The sequence below is a fragment of the Drosophila novamexicana genome, unplaced genomic scaffold (assembly GCF_003285875.2).
Source record: "Drosophila novamexicana strain 15010-1031.04,08,12 unplaced genomic scaffold, DnovRS2.1 tig00000121-arrow-pilon, whole genome shotgun sequence".
Taxonomy (NCBI): domain Eukaryota; kingdom Metazoa; phylum Arthropoda; class Insecta; order Diptera; family Drosophilidae; genus Drosophila; species Drosophila novamexicana.
The window spans coordinates 3118582-3141815 of NW_020824773.1; the positions used below are offsets into that span (position 1 = coordinate 3118582).

General features: G+C 46.8%; 1 protein-coding gene across 27 annotated transcripts in view; it reads right to left on the reverse strand.

Annotated features, from left to right (window-relative positions):
• LOC115758114 (microtubule-actin cross-linking factor 1) overlaps positions 1 to 23234 on the reverse strand; it is an 83545-nt gene that overhangs the window by 11110 nt on the left and 49201 nt on the right. For 19 of the 27 annotated variants that reach the window (XM_030698670.1, XM_030698671.1, XM_030698667.1 and 16 more), the window contains 4 exons: positions 20450 to 20580; positions 9813 to 20268; positions 7718 to 7864; positions 41 to 7518 (listed from right to left, as the gene is read on the reverse strand). In XM_030698670.1, the coding sequence (XP_030554530.1) occupies positions 41 to 7518; positions 7718 to 7864; positions 9813 to 20268; positions 20450 to 20580 (18212 nt within the window). Of the gene's footprint in view, positions 1 to 40; positions 7519 to 7717; positions 7865 to 9812; positions 20269 to 20449; positions 20581 to 20714; positions 20919 to 23234 lie in introns of all 27 variants that reach the window. The other 8 variants (XM_030698661.1, XM_030698660.1, XM_030698658.1 and 5 more) reach the window with 2 other exon arrangements.

The window sequence follows — 23234 nt, forward strand, 5'->3', positions numbered from 1 at the left end:
AGATATGAGAATCGAAGTATTTAAGCAATTCAAAGCTTACCTGTTTAATGCTTCTACTTCGACCATATGCGGATCGACTTCGTCCTTGAACGACTTGAGCTGTTCAATCTGTCGCTTGACGGCATCAATGTCGGAGCCCACAGGGCCCAAGTGAGCAAACTTGTCCTCAGCCTTGGTGAGGAACTTGAGCAGGTTCTGCAGTGTTTCATGGAACTCCATGGCTTTCTCCATGGCATCGATCAGGTTCTCCTCCCGCTTGGCATATAGCGCTGTAATGTTGTCCCAGGCATTATCCAAATCCTCGATGTGCTTCTTGACCTCTGGCTTGTCAGGTTCACCGCACATGTTCATTAAATTGCTACCATGGCGACGCACCTGCTCCACTTCGGGCTTGGTCTGATCGATTTCGTGGCGTATCTCCTGCAGAGCCACCTGTTGCTTCTTGATGTCTTGCGGCTGTGCCGCTGGTGGCTCCTGGCAGGACAGCGTCTCCTCCAGATCTTTGAGTGTTTTCATGACGCTATTCAACTGCTTCCAGAAGGGCTCCGCAACACTGAGTATGTCATCCAAGGAGCTGCCACGTTTCTTGGTAGCCTTCTGAACATCGTTCCACAGATTATTGAGCTTCTCTAGTTTGGCTTTGATGTCGCGCACGGCAGGATCAGCCTTGTTGCCAGCCTTAGCAATGACATCGTTGGCAGCACGCTGCACAGCGCTAAAAGCATCCTGACGCTTATCCAGATCATCCATCAGAGCATCATTGTCCTCGATTTGCTCGCGTATCTTCTGTGGCAGTGCTGAGAGTGGATCCAATTGATTCACCTGATCCACTGTGTTGGCCAGCGCACGCAACATGCCCTCAAGTTTGTCAGAGAACTGGCTGGACTCCTGCAGAGCGCTCTCCAGTGCCTGTTGACGTTCGCGCAGCTCCAGACGCAGCGCCGCATAGCGGGCGTTGTCCGTGTCGAGAATCTCATTGATCTTGGCGCTATCTTCGTCGGCGACCAGAGCGCCCAGAGCTTCACCTGTTTTGTTGAGTTTATCCAGCAGTGGCTTATGCTCGGCTATGGAGTGCAGAAGACGCTCGTTCTTGTCCTGCTGCAGCGTAATCTGATCGGGCCGCAGAGCTGGCATGCTCAGGCGTGAGATTTGCTGCTCCATGTCATCCAACCAAGTGGTCAGACCCGAATGCGAGTCGGCAAAGTGCTCGGAAAGTGGCAAAGCTTGCTCTAAAATACCCAAACGTTCACTGCACAGCTGTGCAACGGTGTCCACAATCTCTTTAAGGTCGTCCAGCTTCTCGCGCAGCGTTGCGGTATTCTCGCTTTGCGGCGATTCACGCAGCACCTTCTTGGAGGCGGCGGTGACGTCACGCACGCGTCCCTTCTGACTGGAAATGTCATCATTGATGGAACGATGCTCCTGCAACTGAGCGCGCACCAATTTCGGCTCCATGGCAGGTGGATCGGCCTCACGCAATGTGGTATCCATATCACGGAACCACTCTAGCAGCTCATCAATATCACCTGTGACTTCCTTGGCGCGCTGATTGCTCAAGTGCAGACGTTCGGCCTTGCGTTGGATCTGCTCCACGATCGCATCGAAGCGACGATTGTCGCGGGTAACAATGCTTTCAATGGTGGCGGCACCCTCGCCTGGTGATAGCTGACACAGCTGAGGCCCAACCTGATTGATGGTGTCCAGTATGGGACGCATGTCGGATAGCTCGCTCTCCAGACGCAGCACATCTGCCTGACGTGGTTCACTGGGTGCCAAGGCGGTCTCGGCACTTTGCATCCATTCAACCAAGCGATTGTGGGCCTCATGGAACTGCTGCACAAGTGGCAAAGCATTCTGAGCATTCTTGAGCAGATCTCCACCACGATTGGTCAGATCGCCATAGCGACGCTGCAGTGAATCCAACTTATCCTTCAGTTGTATGGCCTCATCATTGGAAATGTGCTTCATGAGCTCTGCGCCGGATTCAACAGTGGACTCCACATTGTTTGCGTGTCCCGCAATGTTCTCGTTCAGCTCCAGCAGATGATCCATTTGCTCCAACAGCTTCTCGGCATAGACTGGCAAGGACTTGAAACGCTTCAGCTCATTCTCCATACTTTCCATCCACGCCACCAAATCCTGATAGCTCAACACCAGATGGCGCAATCCTTGACGGGATTCGGCAAGCAGAGCGCCAATATTGTCGCTGGCGTCGACCAAACCTGTATAGCGTTCGGTCACACCGCGCACCTTCTCGCCCAGATTGACAGCCTCGTCATCGCTGACCAAATGCATCAGCTGAGCAGCCACATCGGCAAGATCCGTAAAATCAGGCTGCTTACCCAGAATCTCGTCGTGCAGGCGATCATGCTCGCGAATGCGTTGCTGTATCTTTTCCTCATCCGTGGGTATCAGCTCCATGGCCTTAACTGCACGTTCCGTATTATCCAGCCACAATTCCAGCGGGCTAATCTTGTCATGGAAACGCTTGGCCACCTCCATGGCCTCCTCTAGATCTTGCTCACGCTGCTCGGCGCCATCGGTGAGGGCATCGAAACGCTTCATCAGATCATTCAGCTGTTTCTCGATGGAGGCGCGCTCAGCAGGCTCGCAATGATTGGCCACCTCTTTTCCTAAATTGGCCAACGAGCCCATCGAGTTCTGACGATCCAGCAACATTTTCTTGAGGAACTTTTGCTCCTGCAGCTGCGCCTTAACCACCTTGTAGTCGGAGCTGGGTGCTTTCTGATTGGCCACCATTTCCTCGGTATCGCTCAACCATTTGGAGAGTCCTGCTAGGGCTTCCTGGAACTTTCCGGACTGTAGCAGTGCTACGTCCAGGCGACGATCGCGCTCGTTCATGCGTTCCTTCAAATCGTTCCAGCGATCGTTCAGCTTTTCCAAGTCCTTCTCAATGGTGTTCGTAGAGACGCCACTGGCTGCGGAGCGAACCAAATCGCGTCCAGCCATGTTGACCTTGTCCACATTCAGAGCCAATGGCTCTACTTTGTTCTCTCTGAACTTGCGGAAGTCCTCCTGTTGGCGTCTAATCTGATCCAGCTCTGAGCCCACAGGCTTCATTCGCTTGAATTCATCGCTTACGTCCTGGATGTCATCCAGTGCTTGCGACTGCACGTCGTAGAACTCCCGCAGAGCCTTCAGCGTGCTTTGAAGCTTGTCCTCATGATCGCGCACACGATTATCCAAACGACCGAGAGTCTTGCGCAGCGTGGAGATTTGGTCGCGCGTCTGACTGGTGTCCGCAGAGAAGCCGGCGTCTACAAGAACATCAGCGGCACGCTCGGCATCCTCCAGACGACCCACTAGGCGATCCAGTTTGTTCTGCAGTTTGCCTACATCATCCAGTTGCTGTTGCACGATCTTAATCTCACGGGCGGGCGGCGATAGCTTCTCAACCTCAGTCTCCAGATCGTTCAGATCAATACCCAGACCCTTCATCTGTTCGTTGAACTGGGACACAGCTGTGGCGGCCGATTGCAGCTCACCGCAGCGATCATCCAGACGACCCTGCAGCTCGGACATGCGATCGGCTAAGCCGTCAACTTCGCTGGTCAAGTGATCCGCATCACCGCCGGCGGCACGTGCTTCGGCACTAATGTCCTTGGCCAACGCCTTAAGCGATTGCAGCGGCTTACTTAGATTCGTCAGCTCCTCGCGTATTGCCTTGACGCGTTCGAGTAGCTTGGGATCCTTGGCAGCACCACCCAGCGCATCATGTGCGGCAAGGCGATCCTCGCAACGACCCAGGGAGTGATCCAAATTTCGCAGCTCGTCATTAAAGTCACCTAAACGACGCGAGCAGTTCTCAATCTCATGAGCGCGTGCGATCAGATCGTTGTTCAAACGCTCCCAGCGATCGCGTATATCCTGCAGCTCTGCCTTGATCGGCTCCTTGTCAATGTCACAGCTACTGAGGAAGGTTTCACCCAGGCCCTTGGTGTTCTCAAATTCACCCGAATGCTTCCACACTTCGCTGCGGAACGTTTGAAGGTCACGCAGACGCGTCTCAAGCTTGGATTTGGATAAGACACCGGGAGTAAGATCCGCGAGCTTATCCTCGGCGGTACGCAGCCAGGCAAGGAAGGTCTCAGAAGTCTGTGAATACTTCTTGCAGTGCTCCATGCAAGTCTGTAGACGCGTGTGACGATCGACAGCCTCACGACGCAGTTTTTCCCATTGTTGTTGTATACGATCCAGATCACGTTTGACACCACGATCCTGCTGGCGATCGGACAGATCTTTGCCCTTGTTGATCAACATAATTACCTCATGCTCGCGCGCCATCACCTCACGGTAGATGGGCTCGTGCGTATCGATCTGGTGCTGCAGCGTTGGCTTGTGGGCAGACACAAGCAGACGATCGGTCAAATTGGACAGCTCGCCGGAAAGCCAGCCGAGCGTCTTGGAGCAGTTCTCGGCAAAGTGGCGGCCATCACGCAGCGAGGCCTCCGTTTCAGCCTTCTTCGTGTCCAACTTCTTTTGCAGTGCCTGGTATTGCTTTTCTAGCGCTCCAACACGCGAGTTGACATCAGCGCGTGAGGCTGGATCGCCGAGAATATTACACAACGTGGCCGCGGATTGCTCTACATCAGCTAAGAGTGGACGCTGACCCTCCAGCTGACGCTCGAGGTTTTCGATCTTTCGGAGATTTTCTTGGTGATCGCCATCGATGGGTAGCGTGTCTAGGTTGTCGCTAATGTTTTGCAGAGCCTCGCGTAGGCGATTAACAGCCGCGTCGAACTCTTTTGAGCTATCAGCAGCACCACCCAGACTATTAGCGCGATCGTCCAGCTTACCCATTAGATCGTCCCACTTGTTGAGCACATCCTTGAGCTTCAGCTCAACGGCCTGGGCATCGGGTGTGCCAGCCAAATGATCGACCACATCATGTCCCAGCTCCTGGAAGTGTTTTAGTTGCGGCTGCTGAGTGCGGAACTCCTCCCGTAATACTTGCACCTGCTGCACCTGGCTCTGAACCATGCGTGGATCCGAGGAAATCGGTCCCAGTACAGTCAACATACGCTCCTTGCTGTCCAACCAGCTCTTGAGATTGCCATGGGTGTCCAGGAAGTCGCGAAGCTTCTCAGAGAAGGCAATGCGATTCTTGCAGATGTCATTGAGATTCTTCCACTTCTCCTGGATGTTGTCGTTCTCCACACGCAGCTGCTCGGCGCCGGGCACATCTGACTTGCGTCGCAGGATGTCCTTAATCTGCGCTTTGGTTGTGTCCAGCAGACTCTGTTTTTCGTACATATCCTCGAGGATCTTGCGCGCCTGCTTAATGCAGCGGTCAGCCTCCTCCTTGTTGGACACCGACTCCTTGGGCACCTGGCGTTGAATACGTTCCAAGAACTGCGCCAAACCCTTCAGGTTTTCGTATTGCTTGCGCAACTCCTCGCTAAGATTGTCCAGCTCGTTTTGGCGATCATTGAGACGAACGCCAATCAATCCATAGCGATTGTTAATCTCGCTCAGCTGCTGCTGCACCGGAGACAGTTCAGAGAGCTGGAAGCCATCCTGAGAGGATCTGCGGCTACCGAATCCACTGGAACCAGTCGATAGTGGCGACAGTATACCTCCCTTGGTCGGGCTGGGGCTTCTGGCGTCTCCGGACATACGACGCAGCGGACTTGTCCTTTTGATGGGACTGTACGTGGAGCGTTTGCGTGTGGGGCTATCTGGTCGCACAAGTGCATCATATTGGGCGCCTATATCATTGATCTTGTCTATAGTTGGCGCATAGTCACGATAATCCTTGCAGATTGGTTTTAGCTCATCGTGCTGCTGGCGTATCTTGTCTAGATCTATGGCCACGGGTGCCAGTCCGTTGACACGACCCTCTGTGTTGGTTAGCCAGGACAAGACGTCATTTTTGAGGCTTTCGTAAGCCAACTGTCGTTCGGCCTTCTGCTTGGACAGCTTGGCACGCTCATCGATGCTGATGTTAATGTTGCGCCACTGAGATTCCAGAGCCTTGATGCGATCACGCAAAGCGCCCGTATCGGTCACATCACGCAGACCTATCAGGTCCTTGCCATTGCGCACACAATCCTCGAACTGTGGAGTCAACTGATCTTTTTCGCGAGCCAAGTCGAGCATGCGGCGTGCCACCTCCTCCGTGGAGAGCAAACTGGTCTCGCGGCTGTCCAAAGCCTCCTGCAGGCTGCCCATGCGCTGTTCTACATTGCTAATGTCATCCAGGTACTTGGAGAGGCGATTGTAGACATCATCAAGGAATTCGCCACGCTTGTTCGCCTTTTCATAGAGCTTCTCAAATTTGCCAGTTACATCGTTCAGATTTGATTCCACCTTCTTGGCAATGCGCGCATTAGAGGCACTGGCTAGAAGATGCTTGGCAGAGATTTGAACGCCATCTATGCTAGCCTGATGTGACTGCAGATCAGCCAGGAGCACCTTGTGCTCGCGTATCTGCTCTTGCAGGCGCTCCTTGATTAGGGAGGCGGGACGCAAATTCAGCTTGAACTTGTCCTCGGCTTGATTAACCCAGCTACCCAGACTATCGAGTGCATCCTGCACGCCCTGCGACTGCACGAGTGTCTTATCCAAAGTCTTGCAGTGCTCTCCGAGCGTGTCCAGCAACTGCTGATAGTTGTTCTTCAAATCTGCAATGGGCAGCTCCAGTTGATTAATCTCCATGGGACTGAGCTGGCCGCCCAGGCTACGTAGTAGATTATCTAGAGCTTGTTGAGCATTGTCCACTAATCGACCGCTGGACAGGAGCTCATTGTGAAGCGCCTTCGCCTCATTCATCTGATCTTGCACGCCCTTGGGATCTCCAGCGACAGGTTCGGAGATGACACGCGAGATACGCGGCTGCATGCTGCGCAGCCACTCATTGGCCTTGTCCAAGGCATCCTGGTACTCACGCTGTCTGCCACCCAAGCCGGAGACACGATCCTGCAGCGCATTGACGCGATTCAGCAGATCCTTATACTGTGCTGACACCAGCGAAACCTCCTGGCGTATGGGACTCTCGGCACTGGACAGTGGCTCCACATGGGGCAGCCTTTCTGGCAGTGAGGTGCGGAAGTCATTGAGTACGGCAAGGAACTCCTTGCTCTCGTCCACAAACTTCTGTGCGGCCATTGTGATGAAACGTAGATCCGCCTGGTGACCAATCACATCGCTGACAAACTCACGTATGGTGTCTGCCTGCGAAGCAAGACGCGTTAGGTCCGACAGAGCGCGCTCCTTGTCCTCCAGAGTGCGGCGCGCCAACTGCAGCCAATCGGAGAAGACATCCAGTTCGCTACGCAGTTTGGTCAGCTCGTCACGTCCAGCCTCCAGGCGACGCAGTAGACGCACAGTGCGATCATTGACACGATCCACGCGAGAACGCAGCTCACGGCCAGAGTTCTCCAAGGTGGTGACCTCCGGTGCGGAAAGCACATCGCCGCCGGTAAGCACAATTTGACGTATTTGCTCCAGACAAGTGGCCACTGGACGCTGCTGGGATTCGATTTCATCCTTGATTTGCTGTGAAAAGGAAATAAAGATTAGCTTAAGATACACAAAAGCAATATATAGAACAAAAAGCAATAAAACCAGTTTTTTATCATTTTGCCAAAAAACGTGCTTCACCGAATTTACTTATATGCCGCATATTGCGAAATGTAAATGTATAAATAAAATATGAAATGTAGGATTATATAGAAGATATAAATCATCAACCAACCTTGAGCGCATTGATTTGATTGCGCAGCTCATCGATTTTTTCACGAGGGCCGCCAACGCTTGAGATTTTTTGTTCAACAGATGTCACCCATTTGAGAAGATCGTTGACATTCTCCTCGCACATGTTGAACTTTTCGAATACTGCTTGCTGTATGCCAAAATTTATGATTGATCATGATGTTAAAAAAAAGAGAATAATTAGTACGACGAATTAAAATAGGCATTACTTAGCCAGTTACATGTTCATACTTAAATATTTGGTACTTGGGGTAATATATATATAGAGCATATGAAAATGTTTATAAGAATTTTGTATATAAACAGTATATAATCGAAAGGCGTAAGATATGTAACACAAAATATATATAGAGCACACAAACATACAATAGCTGAAATTTGATAAACTTAAGCAGCGGCAAAAGCATACGCAAAAGTTTGGAAGCAATTTATAGGGCGGCAAGTGTTAGGTTAGGTTAGGCGTTAAAGCGTTTAACAACAAAACAAATACAATTATTATAAATAATAGTTAAAATACGTTCAAAAACACCAAGGCATACTAATAGGCGCTACTAAATAATTAACGAGCACTACTTTTGGACTGGGGCAACTACACAGTTTTATACTTTTAGTATGGGCATCTAACTACGTTTTAATGGTTTTTTGTTGTTGAGTTTTATTGTTTTCTTGGATTAGTGTTAAGTTTGGGTTTTTATTATTAATATTTCCTTTTGTTTTTTGTATTTTTTTTTTTTTGTACTGAGCATACTCAAAAATAAAAACTGCAAACGAAATAATATAAGAATAAATGTATGTATAATATGCTGAAAATAGGTAGAAAATTGGTATTTAAAAAATATGTATATGTAAAAATAAATACTAATAAATACTAACTTAGTTCAAAGTAAACTAAGAGCAAGTTACAAGAGCTAAAGAACTACATTTGCCAGCGCTTATAGCAACTGTAGTCAGACCAAACTGTAACGTAGAAGAACTATATAAGGGCAAAGATACTTTTAATATATGTATATATAAAGAAAGGTTAGCTTAGGTTAGACCAGTTGGTCTATGGGTTTCAGAAATACTGATTACCGAAGATGGCAGTATAGTATGAATTATATATAACAAATTGCGTCTAAAATATCCAAGAGGATTATTTGGAAAATTATATATATAGAGTATACAATAGGGTTATTCATTAAGACTTTACAACGTTACAGTTTGGTAAGGTTAGGAATGGACCTAAGGAGAATGCTGCCTAGGTGGGACTTACGAGAGTTTAGAGTAAAGGAAGTATATGTAGGTATGTGTGATAAAGATATCATATAAATTTGTACGAGTATATGTATGTATATGTTTTGTGTTATTAATAGATATGTGTGTATATAAGAAAGAGATTGTAAATTATTATTGCCGACGTCATTCGTGCTGAGTAGTTATGGAGAGTAATGGAGACGCGCGTTGCGTTGCGTTGCCAGATCAAGCAATTTGATGATTATAATGTTGTCTATATGATAACAATCGATCTGTGTTGTGATAATGTGGTATGTAGTACTTGCTGATTGACATTTTACTTGCTGCATTCTTAACTTGAAAATCATTGAAAGCAAGTTCAGCAATTTTAGTTGATTCATTTGAAAAATTATGCGATAGATTTGATTTGATTGATGTGTTTTGTGAACGAGAACATATAAAACTCAATGCCATGCGCTGCAATATAAGAAATTTTTGTCCATTTTTCAGGACAAGCAAAATAAAATAATAATAATCATAAATATGATTTGCAAATTAAAATGTAGAGTTTTCTCTTAGATAAGCAGACAGAGCTGTGGGTTAGTCTGATGATAGAAAGAAAAGTAAAGAGTAAAGTTGAGAGCGCACTGATCAAAAAGTTCGTAACAAAACTTCGAAAAATAATGATTATTATAGAAATTATATATAGAGTATACCAAAAATAACATGCCACGAAGCGTTGTAAAATTTTGTTTGTCTAATTTTGTTGTGGTTTTCCGATTTTTTGATTGTGATTTGGAAATTTGAAAGTAAAAAACCTGCTAAAACACATAAACGCAGAGACAGACTAGGTCTGTGAAACTTACCCGCTGTTCGGCTGGTAGCAGTAAGCCCTTCTCGGCGGCCTTCACCAAATCGATATTATTTTTTGGGTCATTGGCATCGTTCAGACGACCTTCAGTGGCATCTATTAAGCCAGTGCTAATGGCAGCAGCCAGTGGTAGAATGACGCCAGTGCTGGGATCACGCACCACCGTCGAGGAGGGATCAATTAGACCTGCACTAATGGCATCGGCCAATGTATACTTCTTTCGCTTGATGATATCGGGATGCATTTGGAAGGGATCAACTAGACACCCATTGGTCGGGTTGTACAGGTTAAATGTGATGGCCTCTAGCAAACCAAATGAACGCTTGGGTGTACAGATCAGGCCACTCTCGTAGGCCTCCTGCAGTGTGCACAACTTGGAGGTTTGGGTATTCAACACGTTCGCCTTGTTGGCATCCATCAGGCCCTTGCGGAAGGCCTCTGGCAAACGCACAAGCTTCGCTTTGGCCAGATCTTTGACCAGCGCCGAATCGGGATCAATAATGCCAACACCGGCGGCATCCTTAAGCGTGTATATCTTAGGCGACGTTTCGATGACAGTCAGTGAATCGTTTGCGCTGTCATCGCTGGCTGGGATTACGGGCTGATAGGTAAGCATGCCGGTTTGCAGATCCAAACACTTGGATTCAGCCGCCTGATCGAATGAAACGGGTTCCCGCACATAGATCAACAGCGTGGAATCAAATGCAAAGTATAAAGCTTTAGGATCGACGAGCGTGCGCTTTGATTCGTCAACGAGACCGCGTTCATGAGCCAAAGCATAGGGCAAGTATTTAAAGCTATCGAAATCGCGTACGAGTGCGGTCTTCGGGTCGATTATGTTATATCTGATAGCTTCATCGAGTGACATTTCGCGGGGTTTGCTAATAACGACGCTCACGGGCGTCTGACTTAAGAGTTCAACGCTGTCCTGACGGCGCACGATTTCGCTGCGATCGGTAAGAGACCGGGGTATAGTCACGAGTATGCCACGCGCGAAAGCTACATCATAATTGTAGGTAGATTTGGATTTCGGATCGAAAACGCGTCCCTTAGTTACATCTATATCGCTATTTTCTATAGCAGCCGTTAGGGGTAATTCCTTGCCTGTAAGCTGATTCTTAAAGACAGTACTTGCTGGATCTATAAAGCCTGCGTGTATAGCTTCAATCAAATCTATATACTCGCCCGTTGTGGGATCACAGAATTTGCCTGTTTCGGATCGATAAAGCTGCATGCGCAGAACCATTTCCAGACTCAATAGACGGCGGTTGGAGACAATTAAACCACGTGCTCTAGCTGCCTGCAAATCTATTTGTTCATTGCCCAGATTATAACAGCCCTTCGAATCATCAATGAGTTGCTCCTTAATGGCATTCGCTAGGCGCATATATTTGCCCGACTCATAATGCTTGACCAAACTGGAGGAAAGACTAACGACATCCTCGACGCAGGCTTCATTCAGGTTTAACTTGCGATTGGTCACTGGATGTAGCACCTGACGCGTGGTCACATCATAGAAGCTCATGGCCAAAAGCTCATATAGCCCAAAGCCGGCATTTTCTATGTCCACAATCAAACCCAAGCTCAAAGCCTCACCAAGTGGCACAAAGCTAGTACTGCCTGGTTCCTTAAAGACGCCCTCCCTTCTATTGATGATGCCATTGCGACAGGTCTCGCTGAGGCTGAACATTTGCTCAGACTGCTCATCGAAATAGCAGGGCAGCTGGGGATTAATGACAAAGCTGCGCATGCCCTCCAATAGGGTTATTTTCCGTCCAGTTTTGGGATCAGTCAATTTACCAGTCTTGTCATCGAAGAGACCCTGATGTATAGCGCGCTGCACGCTAATGGGAGCATTCACATCCATCAGAATACCAATGTTAAAAGCATGCTTAATGGTCATCGACTGGTTATTATAAAGTAGCTTGGCATTCTGAGCATCTATAAGACCTGTATCCTTAGCATGCGTTAAATTGAGCTGTTTGTACAAACCACTATTGAAATCCCTAATCTGGACGCTGTGCTCATCTAGGAGATTGGTATTCAAAGCCTCGGCAAAGTTCAGTTTCTCTCCAGACTTGGGATCAACAAAGTGACCATCGCTCTCATCGTAAATATTCTTGACAACAGCTTCTATGAGACGCAAGGGCTTCTTAGCCTCTACCAGGACTCCCTTATCAAAGGCTTCCTTGAAATCAATTTGCTGATCATCTGTATCCCTTACCGTGCCTTGTTGACTATCCACAATACCCGTCTCGGTGGCCACACCAAATGGTACAACCTGACCTGAAACATTGACGACCGTCGAATCGGGATCGAGTATACCCCTACGAATGGCACGTTCAGTTGTTAATTTCTCCCGTGTGATCGTATTGCTAAACTGGCCGGTCTTGGGATCGTATAGGCCCCTATAAACAGCATCGGGTAGACTGCGCTTGCGTTTGGGTGGTATAAGAATGCGATTCTCGAGAGCTTCATGCAGAGAGAGTTTCGTTGAAGCGTACGGATTAATGACAAAGCCACCAATTGGATCCAAATAGCCCTTGGCAATGGCCTCATTCAACGAAATAATCGATTCAGTTTTGGGATCGAGCAGCACAAGCTCTTCGGGATTGATGAGCTTCTGCGCAATGGCCGACTTTAAGTCAAGCTGTTTGCCGTCAATGTTAAATTTAGCTGTCGAAGGGTCGTAAAGACCACGCAGCAGGCAATCGACCAGAGACCAGGGTTTCTTGGTGCTTATAAGATAACCCTTAACAAAGGCCTCGTCCAGGCTAATGTTGGGTGAGCTAAGAGTGCCACGCACCGTATCCAGAAGACCCACTTTGGCAGCTTCCTTGCCTGGCAAAATCTTATCATGCTCGGTATCCTTAACTAGTGTGGAATCCAACTCAACAAAGCCCATTTCAATGGCCTGCTGAAGAAGAATATCTTCACCCGTAACAGGATTCAGCACTTTACCTGTGGTGGGCGAATAAAATTCACGCTGCAGCACCTCAGGCAGGCTCCAGGTGACGCTGTCAGTCTTCACCAGACGCTGTTGAACGCCCACATCAAACGGCACAAGCTTATTATTCTTGTTATCTTTAATCTTACCGGTGGCGGGCACCACAAGCTCATCCTCAATAGCGCAATCGAGCTTCAGTTCCTTTTTGGTAACTGTATCCACAATGAGCGAAATCTTGGGATCAACCAGACCAATTTCTATAGACTTTTGCACGTCGACCTGATTCTGAGACTCGGAATCGTAGAGCTTGCCCGTTTCGGGGTCGTACAGACCCTTGCGTACAGCCGCTTCAAGGGAAATTGGTTTGCGTGCACCGGGTACCAGGAAACCCAACTGGAAAGCCAGCTCCATAGGTATTTCTTTTAGTGTCTGTATATCTATGACCGTACCAGCCTGCATATCAACCACACCCAACTCAATTGCCATACGCAATGGAATTACCTCACCGCTAACTGGGTCGCGCACCGATATCGACTGTATGTCCAGTTTGCCACTGTTAATAGCCTCAACAATGGAACAAACTTGACCATCGTCAAGTACCACTTTTCCTGTCTGTGAGTCTATCGTAACATTTTCAATGGGAGCGGGTCGTTGCTCTTCGGGATTGGCACGTATAATCCATTGTCGTTCGATGCATTCAAAGAACGGTATTTTTTTGCCTGTTTTGGGATCTACCATGTGACCTGTGTGCTTATCTAACAAGGGACGTTCGAGTGCAGCGGTTAGGGTCTCATATTTGTCGGTGCTAAAATTCTTGACTAAAATCGTTTCGGGATTGAATATGTTCATGTCAAAGACGAGTGTTTGGAAGGATATTTTCTGACCAGTCGACGGATCTAAGAAGTATTGATGTTTTGTATCGTAGATGTTTAGTTCACTTAACTTTTCGGGCGTCAACTCTGTATCTACATCCACCAAGTAGGTAATCTGTTGTAGAATTATCAACTTATCGTCTATGATTTGCACCTCATCCAATGGACTGAGCTGTTCCTCCTTGAGTAGTGCAGCCACACTTTGCGACTGTGGTTCACCATCCACAATTACTTGACACTCCTCGGGGCTGATCAATTTCTGTGATATAGCATCACCAATGGCCAGCGTCATAGGTACTTCACGTTTACCCGTGTGCTCCACTGTGCTGACTTGTGTCTCCACTGTATCACGCGCTTCATCGTCGGGCGTAGATTCCGTGGATTTACTGCTTGTTGTTGTGGTGGTGGTTGTTGTTATTTTGGTCACAATTGTGGTGCTACTTGAGCTGTCATGTTCGGGCGCCGCTGGCTGAATTTCTTCTCCTGTTTGCGTGATAATTTCTGTAATCTGCTGTGTGGGTTTAGTAGTCTTATCCGTGCTAAGCGCATCCACCAAGGCTTTACCTGCCAAGATAGGCGCTCCTACTATAGCCATTGCGCCTAATTTAGCTGCATCCTTGACGTTCTGCATTATATTGCTGCCACCAGCTATAGCAGGTTGCGCTGATTTCTCGTGTTGTATGAAATCGACAACTGTTTGGTGCTTGTCTGTCGTAGCATCTGGTTGTTTCAGTTCCTCTAGAGCTCCTGGTTGTTGCGGTTGCTTTGATGTTACAGTTGTTGAGGTAACTGTTTCTGTGGTGCGAACGCTTGCAGTGGGTGCTTCTGGGCTTACTTCCTTGGCCTTCTCTAAAACGGCTTCAATTATTTCCTTGGTTGGAGACTGCTCCTCGGGTTGCTCTTTACCCTCGTCTGTTACTTTGACAACTATTTCTTTAAATGGAGACTCTTCCTTTTTAGGCTGATCATTTGTCACTGCCGCAGATTCCATGGGTGCAACTGGTTCATCCTTAGGCACCTCCTTTATCTCTTCCACCACACTCACAACTTCATGTGGTTTCTGCTCTTCACTTGTGATTGTTGTTGTGGTAATGGTAGTTTTAGTTGTTGTCGACTCTGTGGTAGTGGGCTCCTCGACAGTCACAATTTGCTCATCAAGTAAAATATCACTTGATTCAATTGGTTGCATTGGTTGTTCAATTTCGGAAATCACATGTTCTGGTTCTTTTACAAGCTTCTCTGGTTTGCCTTCGCTTTTGATAGTTGTTTCCGTCAGAGTTGGTTCGGCAGTTTTCGTTGTTATCACCTGTGTTGTGGTTATTGTGACAGTGCTTTGTGAATCCGTGGTAAGCGGTTCGTCCGTTCCAATGTCACTTTCCTTGGCTATTGTCTCTTGGAAAGGCGCTAGTGGTGCTGTGTAGGGTGGCTCAAATTCCGTTACTTCCTCTTTAACAGCAGTCCTTGGCGCGGGCTCCGGCTTGGCAACTGGTTCCGAAGTGTTTGCCCTTTCTGCAGGTTTGGGCGAGTCCTTTTGTTGTTGGCCTGGCTCTGGAATTGGCTCCTCACGGGTTACAGTTTCCGTGACTTTAGTGACATCTCGTTTTGCTTCTGGTGTTTCCTTGACCTTTGTTGTCTCCTTGGGCTGCTCCAATAGTTTTTCCCTTTGCAGATCAGCTGGTATTGACTTCTCACTAGTCACAGTTTGGACGGTTTCGGTCACTTCCTGTTTGCGCTCTGGAATTTCTTTGACTATCGTTGACTCCTTCGGTTGCTCCGCTAATATTTCTTTTAGTGGTTCTTCCTTGACAGTGACAGGCAGAGCTTCCGTTGTTGTTTTTGAGGTAGTTATTGTTGTCACAGTTGTGGTTGTTGTAGACGCGGTTGTTGTTACGTCTGGTTTAATCACTGCTTGTGGTTGATCCTTAGGCAAATGCTGCTGTTGTTCGTTTGCAATAAAGTTGGCCGTTGTGCTGCTTATAAACTTTTCCGTATCCTGCAGCAGGTTGTCAACTTCACTTGGCAATTGTTGGGACTGTGGTTGCGCTGCCTTGCGCTCCTCTTCGATGAAGCTCACTTGAGGTTTTTCTGGTTGCGACGTTGACTCCTTGGTACTGATAGCCGTTGTTATCGTGGTGGTTTTGACATCTTCCCCGGTTGACTTGGCGGACTTGATGAGACTCTTAACGCCGCTGACAATAGCACCACCAGCCAGTACTGGCGCTGCAATGACACCCAACGCGCCCATTTTTGCTGCCTCTTTGACATTCTGTAGAGTCTTGGAAGGCTCCTTGCTGGGCTTTGCTGCGTTCTCCGGAACTTCCTTAGTGGATTGTGTGGTGCTGACCACTTGCAACTCCTGTTTTTTCGTATCTGAGCTTACCACAACGGTTTGTGTGCGCTCTTCGACGATCACAGTCTTATCGCTAGCGATAGGCAACGTGCTATGAGCCACCTGTTCGGCAGGTTCGCCTGCTGTGGTTTTGGTTTCGCGTGTTGTTTCCTCCTCGCGTAATATACCTAGCTCCTTGGCTTGCTCTAGAGTACACACCTCACCCGTGTTGACATTCTGCACCTCATTATTGGAGATGAGTACATAACCCTGCATTAGTTCAATGGTTTTGGTGGTCACTGTGTGCACCGCCCTCAGCGTTTCCATTATCTCGGTGTTGGCTATGGGTTTTTGATTGATAACAAAATCGGAAAGTGGTTTAACCACCAGCACGCCATTCTCTAGTGCCTGACGCAACGATAGTCGCTCGCCTGTCGTGGGTTGTGTATAGGTTTGTGCAGCCACATCAATTAGACCTCGTTCCAGCGCAGTAACAACCTCAATGGCATCCGCTTTGGGAGCATAGGGTATGGACATTATCAAGTTATCCTCGATGGCCTGCTTAATGGGCAGAGCCTTTTTGGTGATAGGATGCAGCACAACACGCTTTGTAGGCTCCACGAGACTTTTTTCTACAGCCACTGGGAATATCATGCCCACGGGTGGTATTTCTACTTTGAATTTTTGCTTGTCATAGCTCGCATCGAAAAGATGTGCCTCGATGGCTTCCGAAATGTTTAAGATTTTATTTTTGTAATTGAATGTGGATTCATCTGGATTGATAATGCCTTTTTCGATGGCCTCCTCTAGGGTGCACTTTGTGGGTTTCTGCAGTTTGGAATGTGGATCGAGTACTTCACAAACAATGGCCTCGTGTATGCTCAAAGGATAACCACTCTCCGGATGGACAATAGTCTGTGTTTGTGGATCAATTAGACCTTGCGACTGCAGCTTGGGAATGGACAGACTCTTGGCCAGAGGCATGAGTATGTGATTTGTTTGCTCCGGATCGATGATCTTTTGTTCAACAGCCTGTCGCAGATTGAGAACACGATTGCGCTGTGGATCAGCCACCTGGCCCCGACGTCCATCAATCAGACCAGTATTCAAAGCCTCGCTAATGTTTACGACCTCGCCTTGGGCATTGGTAAAGTTGCGCGTATCTTCAAGTATTTTGCAGGTCTCCTCATCGAGTATACACTTGCGCAGTGCATCCCGCGGTTTCAGTATAATCTTGCGCATCTTTTGAAGCACCACAACCTTCTCCTCAGTTGTTGTTGTCATTGTGGGTTCGTTTTCGAAAGAGCGTCCGCGCTGAAGCTGATCACGTGATACTATGCCACGTTCGTAAGCCACCTCAACGGGTATCTGCTCACCGGTTCGTGGATCAACCACAAAACGCACAGTGCGCAGTGCACCCTCAGCAGCTACGAGAGGGGCACCGACTACACTAAGCAGACCCAGTTTGGTAGCCGTTATTAAATCCACCGGTTGCCCTTCGGTATTCAGAATGGTAGCCGTGCGTGGATCGTAGATAGATCTAGCAATTGCTTCTGTAACAGAAATTTGTTGCTTCGTCGTTGGATCCACAATTTTAATGAGCTGCTCATCGATAAGACCCTGACGCGCGGCATCAAAAATGTTCTCCGTCTCTCCGCTTTGGGTGAAAATGACAAGCGCTGTGGACGGATCGTAGATAGCACCTGGTGCTATTTGCAGTGGCTCCGGTGAAGCCAGTTCACGTTGACAGGTGCCGACCTCCACGAAACGTGGTGGTGCATCGTGCAATGGCGTCGATACCTCGAGCACATCAGGCATGTTATTTACCCGCGTTATGCGTAGAATTGTTTTCTGGCTGGCGCCACGCGTAGCCGGTACCGTCTCCAATAGAATTTTACCTTCGGAAATGGCGCTGCGCATACCTAGGACCTGCTGCCTGTTGTTTGTATAGTTGCCATAGCTGTCCAGAATATCACGCTCAAAGGCGGATTTAACAGATATTTTATCTCCCGTGTTGGGTTCAATAACAGCGACAGATAAATTGTTTATAATCTGCTTGTTTATGCATTCCTCAAAGTTGACCAGACGATCTGTGCCCTGGACATGGAATACGCCCGTATCGGGATTAAATAGACGCTGTTCAATGGCGTCCTTCAGGCGCCAGCCGCCCGGCGGCAGCTCCATAATTTGACGCTCTGTAACATTCTGTTCCATGTAGCTGCTCTTCTCAAGATTAATAAACTCCGAGACAATACGCTGCGGTTTGATTAGCTCCTGGGAAATAGGTATTTCCACGGACTTTTCTACATATTTAGTATGCTGTGTGTTGAGTTTGATAGGCTCCGCTTCGGGCATTATTTGTTTTGTCACTATGGTTATGGTGGACTTGGTCTTTTTGCGATTTGTGGGCTCCGGCACCGTTTGATTGCTGTCGGGTACAAGCAGCCCATAGTTGAGCGCCTGCTGCACCGAGTAAACATTGCCCGTTTTGGGATCTTTAAATAGCTGTCTATCCTCGTCAATGAAACCCTGACGCACTGCCTCGGTAAAGGTCAGTAAAACTGTATCACCTGGCTCCTGAGAGCCGGCACGTATGGTCACATAACGATTGATCGTTCTAGTCACAGTCTCAGTGGTCAACGTAATGTTGAGCAGGCTGCTCAGCAGCAAAGCACCTTCAGGTGTGATGAACTTGCGCTCAATGGCGCTGTCCAGAGGCACTGTCTCACCAGTCTTGGGATCGAGTAAATAACCAGTCTTCGGGTCAATAAGATTGTGATAGACCAGATCAAAAACGCTTAGCTCCTTGCCGCTGGCATTATGTACGCCAATGCCTCGACTAAACATTTCATAAACCTCCTGCCGTACCAGACCCTCACCAACGGCCACCTCAAGTGGGACTAGACTATCCCGACCTGTCTCTAAGGCAAAGCCCGTGCTCTTGCGACGTAAAATATCACGCGAGAGGGCCACATTAAAGCTGACATAATCATTGCTACGCAAATCCTTGAAACCATCGATATCGAAAATGGAACGCTGTGATACTGAACTTATTAGGCCACGTTCCACAGCCTCGGGTATGCTTATTAACTCGCCCGTCATAAAATCACGATATTTACACTCGGCTGGTAGCACAATGCCATCGGCAATTGCCTCCTGCAGTGTGATTAACTCACCCTTACGCTTCGTAATGCACTTGAGCTGGTTGCCATCCAAAACTCCCGCCTCGATGGCCTGCATAATGCTTAGTTTTTCGCGACGCATTGGGCTTGTGATCAGGGACTGTTTATCGAGCAGATTAAGATCACATATATCTTTAAGGGTATACGGTTTAACAATCAGTTGACGATTTCGTGCCTCCAAGAAGCTGAGCTTCTCTTTGGTCACCTCGTTCAGGTAGCGACCGGTTTTAGCATTTAACACGCCCGACTGCAACGCGGCTTGCAGAGTAATTTTCACGTCGCGTTTGGCATCGACGATTTCGCGCACGCTCGCATCGATCAGCTGATTGGCAATGGCCGAATCCAAACGGAACTTATCACCCGAATTGCGATCTATTATCCAGCCAGCACTATCCACCAAGCCATGGGCAATGGCATCGCTTAAACACAGCGCATTCGATTTAATTGTCACCGATTCGTGGCGTATCAGATAGCCACGCTCGTACGCCTCGGCCAGGCTAATTGTTTGGCCCGACTTGACTCGATATAGGCCCGTCTTGGCATCCACACTGCCCGCACAAATGGCATCGACAATATTTCTAGGTTTCTCGGGGGATGCCACATCCAAGGGGGATTGCGTTGGCAATGGCGACTGCTCTACTGTGACTGTGTTGTTTACCTTGATGCGTTTCTCGGCCGTCTCATAGCCGGACTCGGCTTCGCTTATCTCGCGCTGTATCACCTCCAGCAGTGAGAGCTCACGTCCGGCTGCATCTCGTCCAGCGCCTGGCTGCAGAAGCTGGCGCGCCAGCTGCGCATCGATCAGGCCTTGTTCAGCAGCCTGTTCGAGCGTTATGCGACGCTCACCCACCAGCATCTCGCCGGTGCGCACGTCAAGTATTCGCAGCTGTATGGCTTCGCCAATGGTCAGAACGCGACCCGTGCGCGGATCTCGTATGCCGGCAATGTCCAGCACGGAGGTGCCATTACCTCCAAGCTGTTGCATACGCTTCAGGCTGCGTATCTCGTTGAATTGTATTTGCGACTGTGGTGTAGCTCCCGACTCCTGACCAGCGGCATCGATGCCATCGCTGCTGTAAATGCTCTTCGAGGAGCTTTTCGTTGTTTTCGTTGAGCTGAATCTGAAGAAAACAGAAAAATATGTAATATACTTGCAACTATGGGATAACTACACTCAAAAAAATTAACTAATTTGAGATTAAAATATATAAGTTTCTTTCTTCTATGATCTAATTTAATTTATATATATATACTTCTTTTTTTTTAGTGTACTCAACAGAAAACTTTAGAAACTTTACTTACTGTGTTGTGCTATATGTCGTGGTATACAGATCATCCGGGCGTGCAGCATAACCATCGCCAGTTGGCACGCTGCCCGCACTGAAATCAACTCTAAAGGTTTTGAGCGGTTTCTGTAGACTTTCAGCGTATTGCTACCCGGGGAAAAGAAGCATAATTAGCAAAACAAAAGTTAAAAAGAAATTTGCGTTTCTTCAGCTTTACGAGAGAGAGAAAGAGAGTTGGGGAGAATGTGGAAAATTGGGGGGTTGAGAGTTGGTTGCATTACCTGAAACTCGAACGCGAAGTCATAGTCACTTTCCTCTGCCACATAGGCATTTGTGGTTTGGGTTATGGTTTTAGTTTGGGTCGCCTTGCGACCCGATCTATGCTGAGGCATGTCTAAATCTTGCGATTCTTTCAATTTGACATAGTCATAGTCAGCACTGGTTGGTTTAGGCACTTGATTTAAGTTTGACGCTTCTTCAATGCACTGCGAGATTTACAACAAATTAGATAACGAAATTTACGCACATATTTTCGCTTTCAAAACTTGTCTATTTTTTTTCTGCGACTGTATCTGTGTGTGACTTTGCAATGTTTTATGACAGTGATAAATGTGTTCCGATAAGAACCTGAGTTAAGAGCTATAGTTTTTATAGAGCTATAAAAAATGTAGAAATCTCATAGGAAAAATATATCTAGAGAGAATTGCTTGGTTATAAATAGTTCTAAGAACTTCGGCAGAAGTAATTTTCGTTAAAAAGATTTTTACTATAAAACTATTACTACTTTAATTTATTTAATAATATTTTCCCAAATTATATTTGCATTCTTCCATTTTAATTGGCAATCGCAATCCGCATTTAAAAATCATGCGAAACAATTAGAAAATGTGAAAAGTCGGAAACAAGAATGAACAGAGCTCTGTATTTCCGAATTCAAAAACAAGCATGTTTACTTTAATTTTAGATTTATGACAAACCAAGCGAAATTACTGCTTACGATTGAAATATATTTTTCACACAGCGCTAATCTTCAGGGTGATATCTTAACCTAACCTGGAGCCCTTAAGTCTGCCCAAAAATAAAACAAACTGCTAACTTATGCGTGGAATTCGTTTTCATTCACCAAAAATAAATTTAAAGAAACATTCAGAATGCCGGCACTTGAGTAATCAGCGCTCTTAAAACATTAAGTATTATATTTATCAACTAGCCATACCAAGCCATATACACAAGCACTCACTGCGACACAGAAAGCAAAAGCAGGCCTTTATGAAAATAGAAATGACGCTATTATTGAGGGCCACACACAAACCGACTTACATATATACGCACTGCAAAAAATGCCGGGTAATATATATATATATATATATATATATATATATATATATATATACATATATATGGGTATGTATACAAAAGAGAGTGCAGTGGATATATTCACAACTCTTTAAGTGATTTCTTAATGTGAGTCAACTTCGAAATGGACGATTACTCGTAGAAACGCTTTCAATCTGCATGAACTGTATAATTAAGTTTTATCTGTGTTTGCGTAAAGCAAATACAACAAAACCGGCCGGCATTGATACACGATGGAGTGCTTGGGAAATGCTATCTCTGATATCTGAACATATGGCATATGTAAGTTCAAGCTTTGATGTAGCTGCCAGCCACAAAAAAGCAAATAAGAAAAAAAAACGCAAGGCATATACCCTTGCATATATACAACAGATATGTCGTATATGCCGATCTTATGCCAGTTGTTGCTTTAGAATCGGAATGAAGCGTAGCGTAGCCCATGAACGCGAAATTTTGGTTAATATATATTACAAAACTTAAGTTTTGAGCAACTCTTACTAGTGCAGCATTATACTCTCTGTAAGGGTATAAATGAAGAAAAAATCTAATTGACTGACAGACTGGGCAACAACTGCATTTGCAGCAATTTGTTTTATCAGCACGCTCTTTATATGTTAATGGAGTTGCTTTACTTTAAAATCGGTTCGGCAACAAATTCTTAATTTACGCTGCGGCAAGCACTTTTTTCTTTTTTTTTCCTGTGTTCATTATTCAAAACGGCTGCCGAAGGTCGCCCTAGAGTTAGTAGCAGCAACAAATAAATTATAATTAACAAAAATGCAAAAAGCAAAAAAAAATAAATAAACATACAAACACATTAAGAGAGCGCGCATACACACACACATTTAGAGTTGAGCACAAATAATGATGTCATCCGTAATTTCAATATAATCGAAAACAAGTTTGCCGTGCGCCCACAATAAATACGAAACACATTAACGAGAACAATTAAATGAAATTGAATCTGGCAAAGGGTTTTTGGAGCGGCCTGCAGCCACCCCCACTGCGCTCCTGTTAATATGTGATTTGCGCTTGACACGCTTTTTAGCCCAAGCAGATGACTAAGAAGCTTTGCGCTGCCGGCGAGCTTTTTCGCTGCAACATGCTGCACGCCAAATGCCGCATGATGCATGCCGCGCCTCAAACAAAAATAGGCGATTCTACTCTCGAGAGACGTCACACGGCGTCGCATTCGCTTTCATTTCGTTTCTTCTAGTTAATAGAATAGACACACACACATAAATTACAACTAAAAATACATGTGTGTGTGTGAGTGTGTTCTTGTGTGCGTTTGAGGCGGCGGCCAAATTTGTGCTGGCTCGTTAAATCGATAAATAGCAGCACGTTGCAAGTATGAGAAATGCAGAAACCAAAGCCTGATGACATGTTAGAAAGCAGAACAAAAAGGTAACAAATAGCAAAGAACCAAAAACAAAACAAAACAA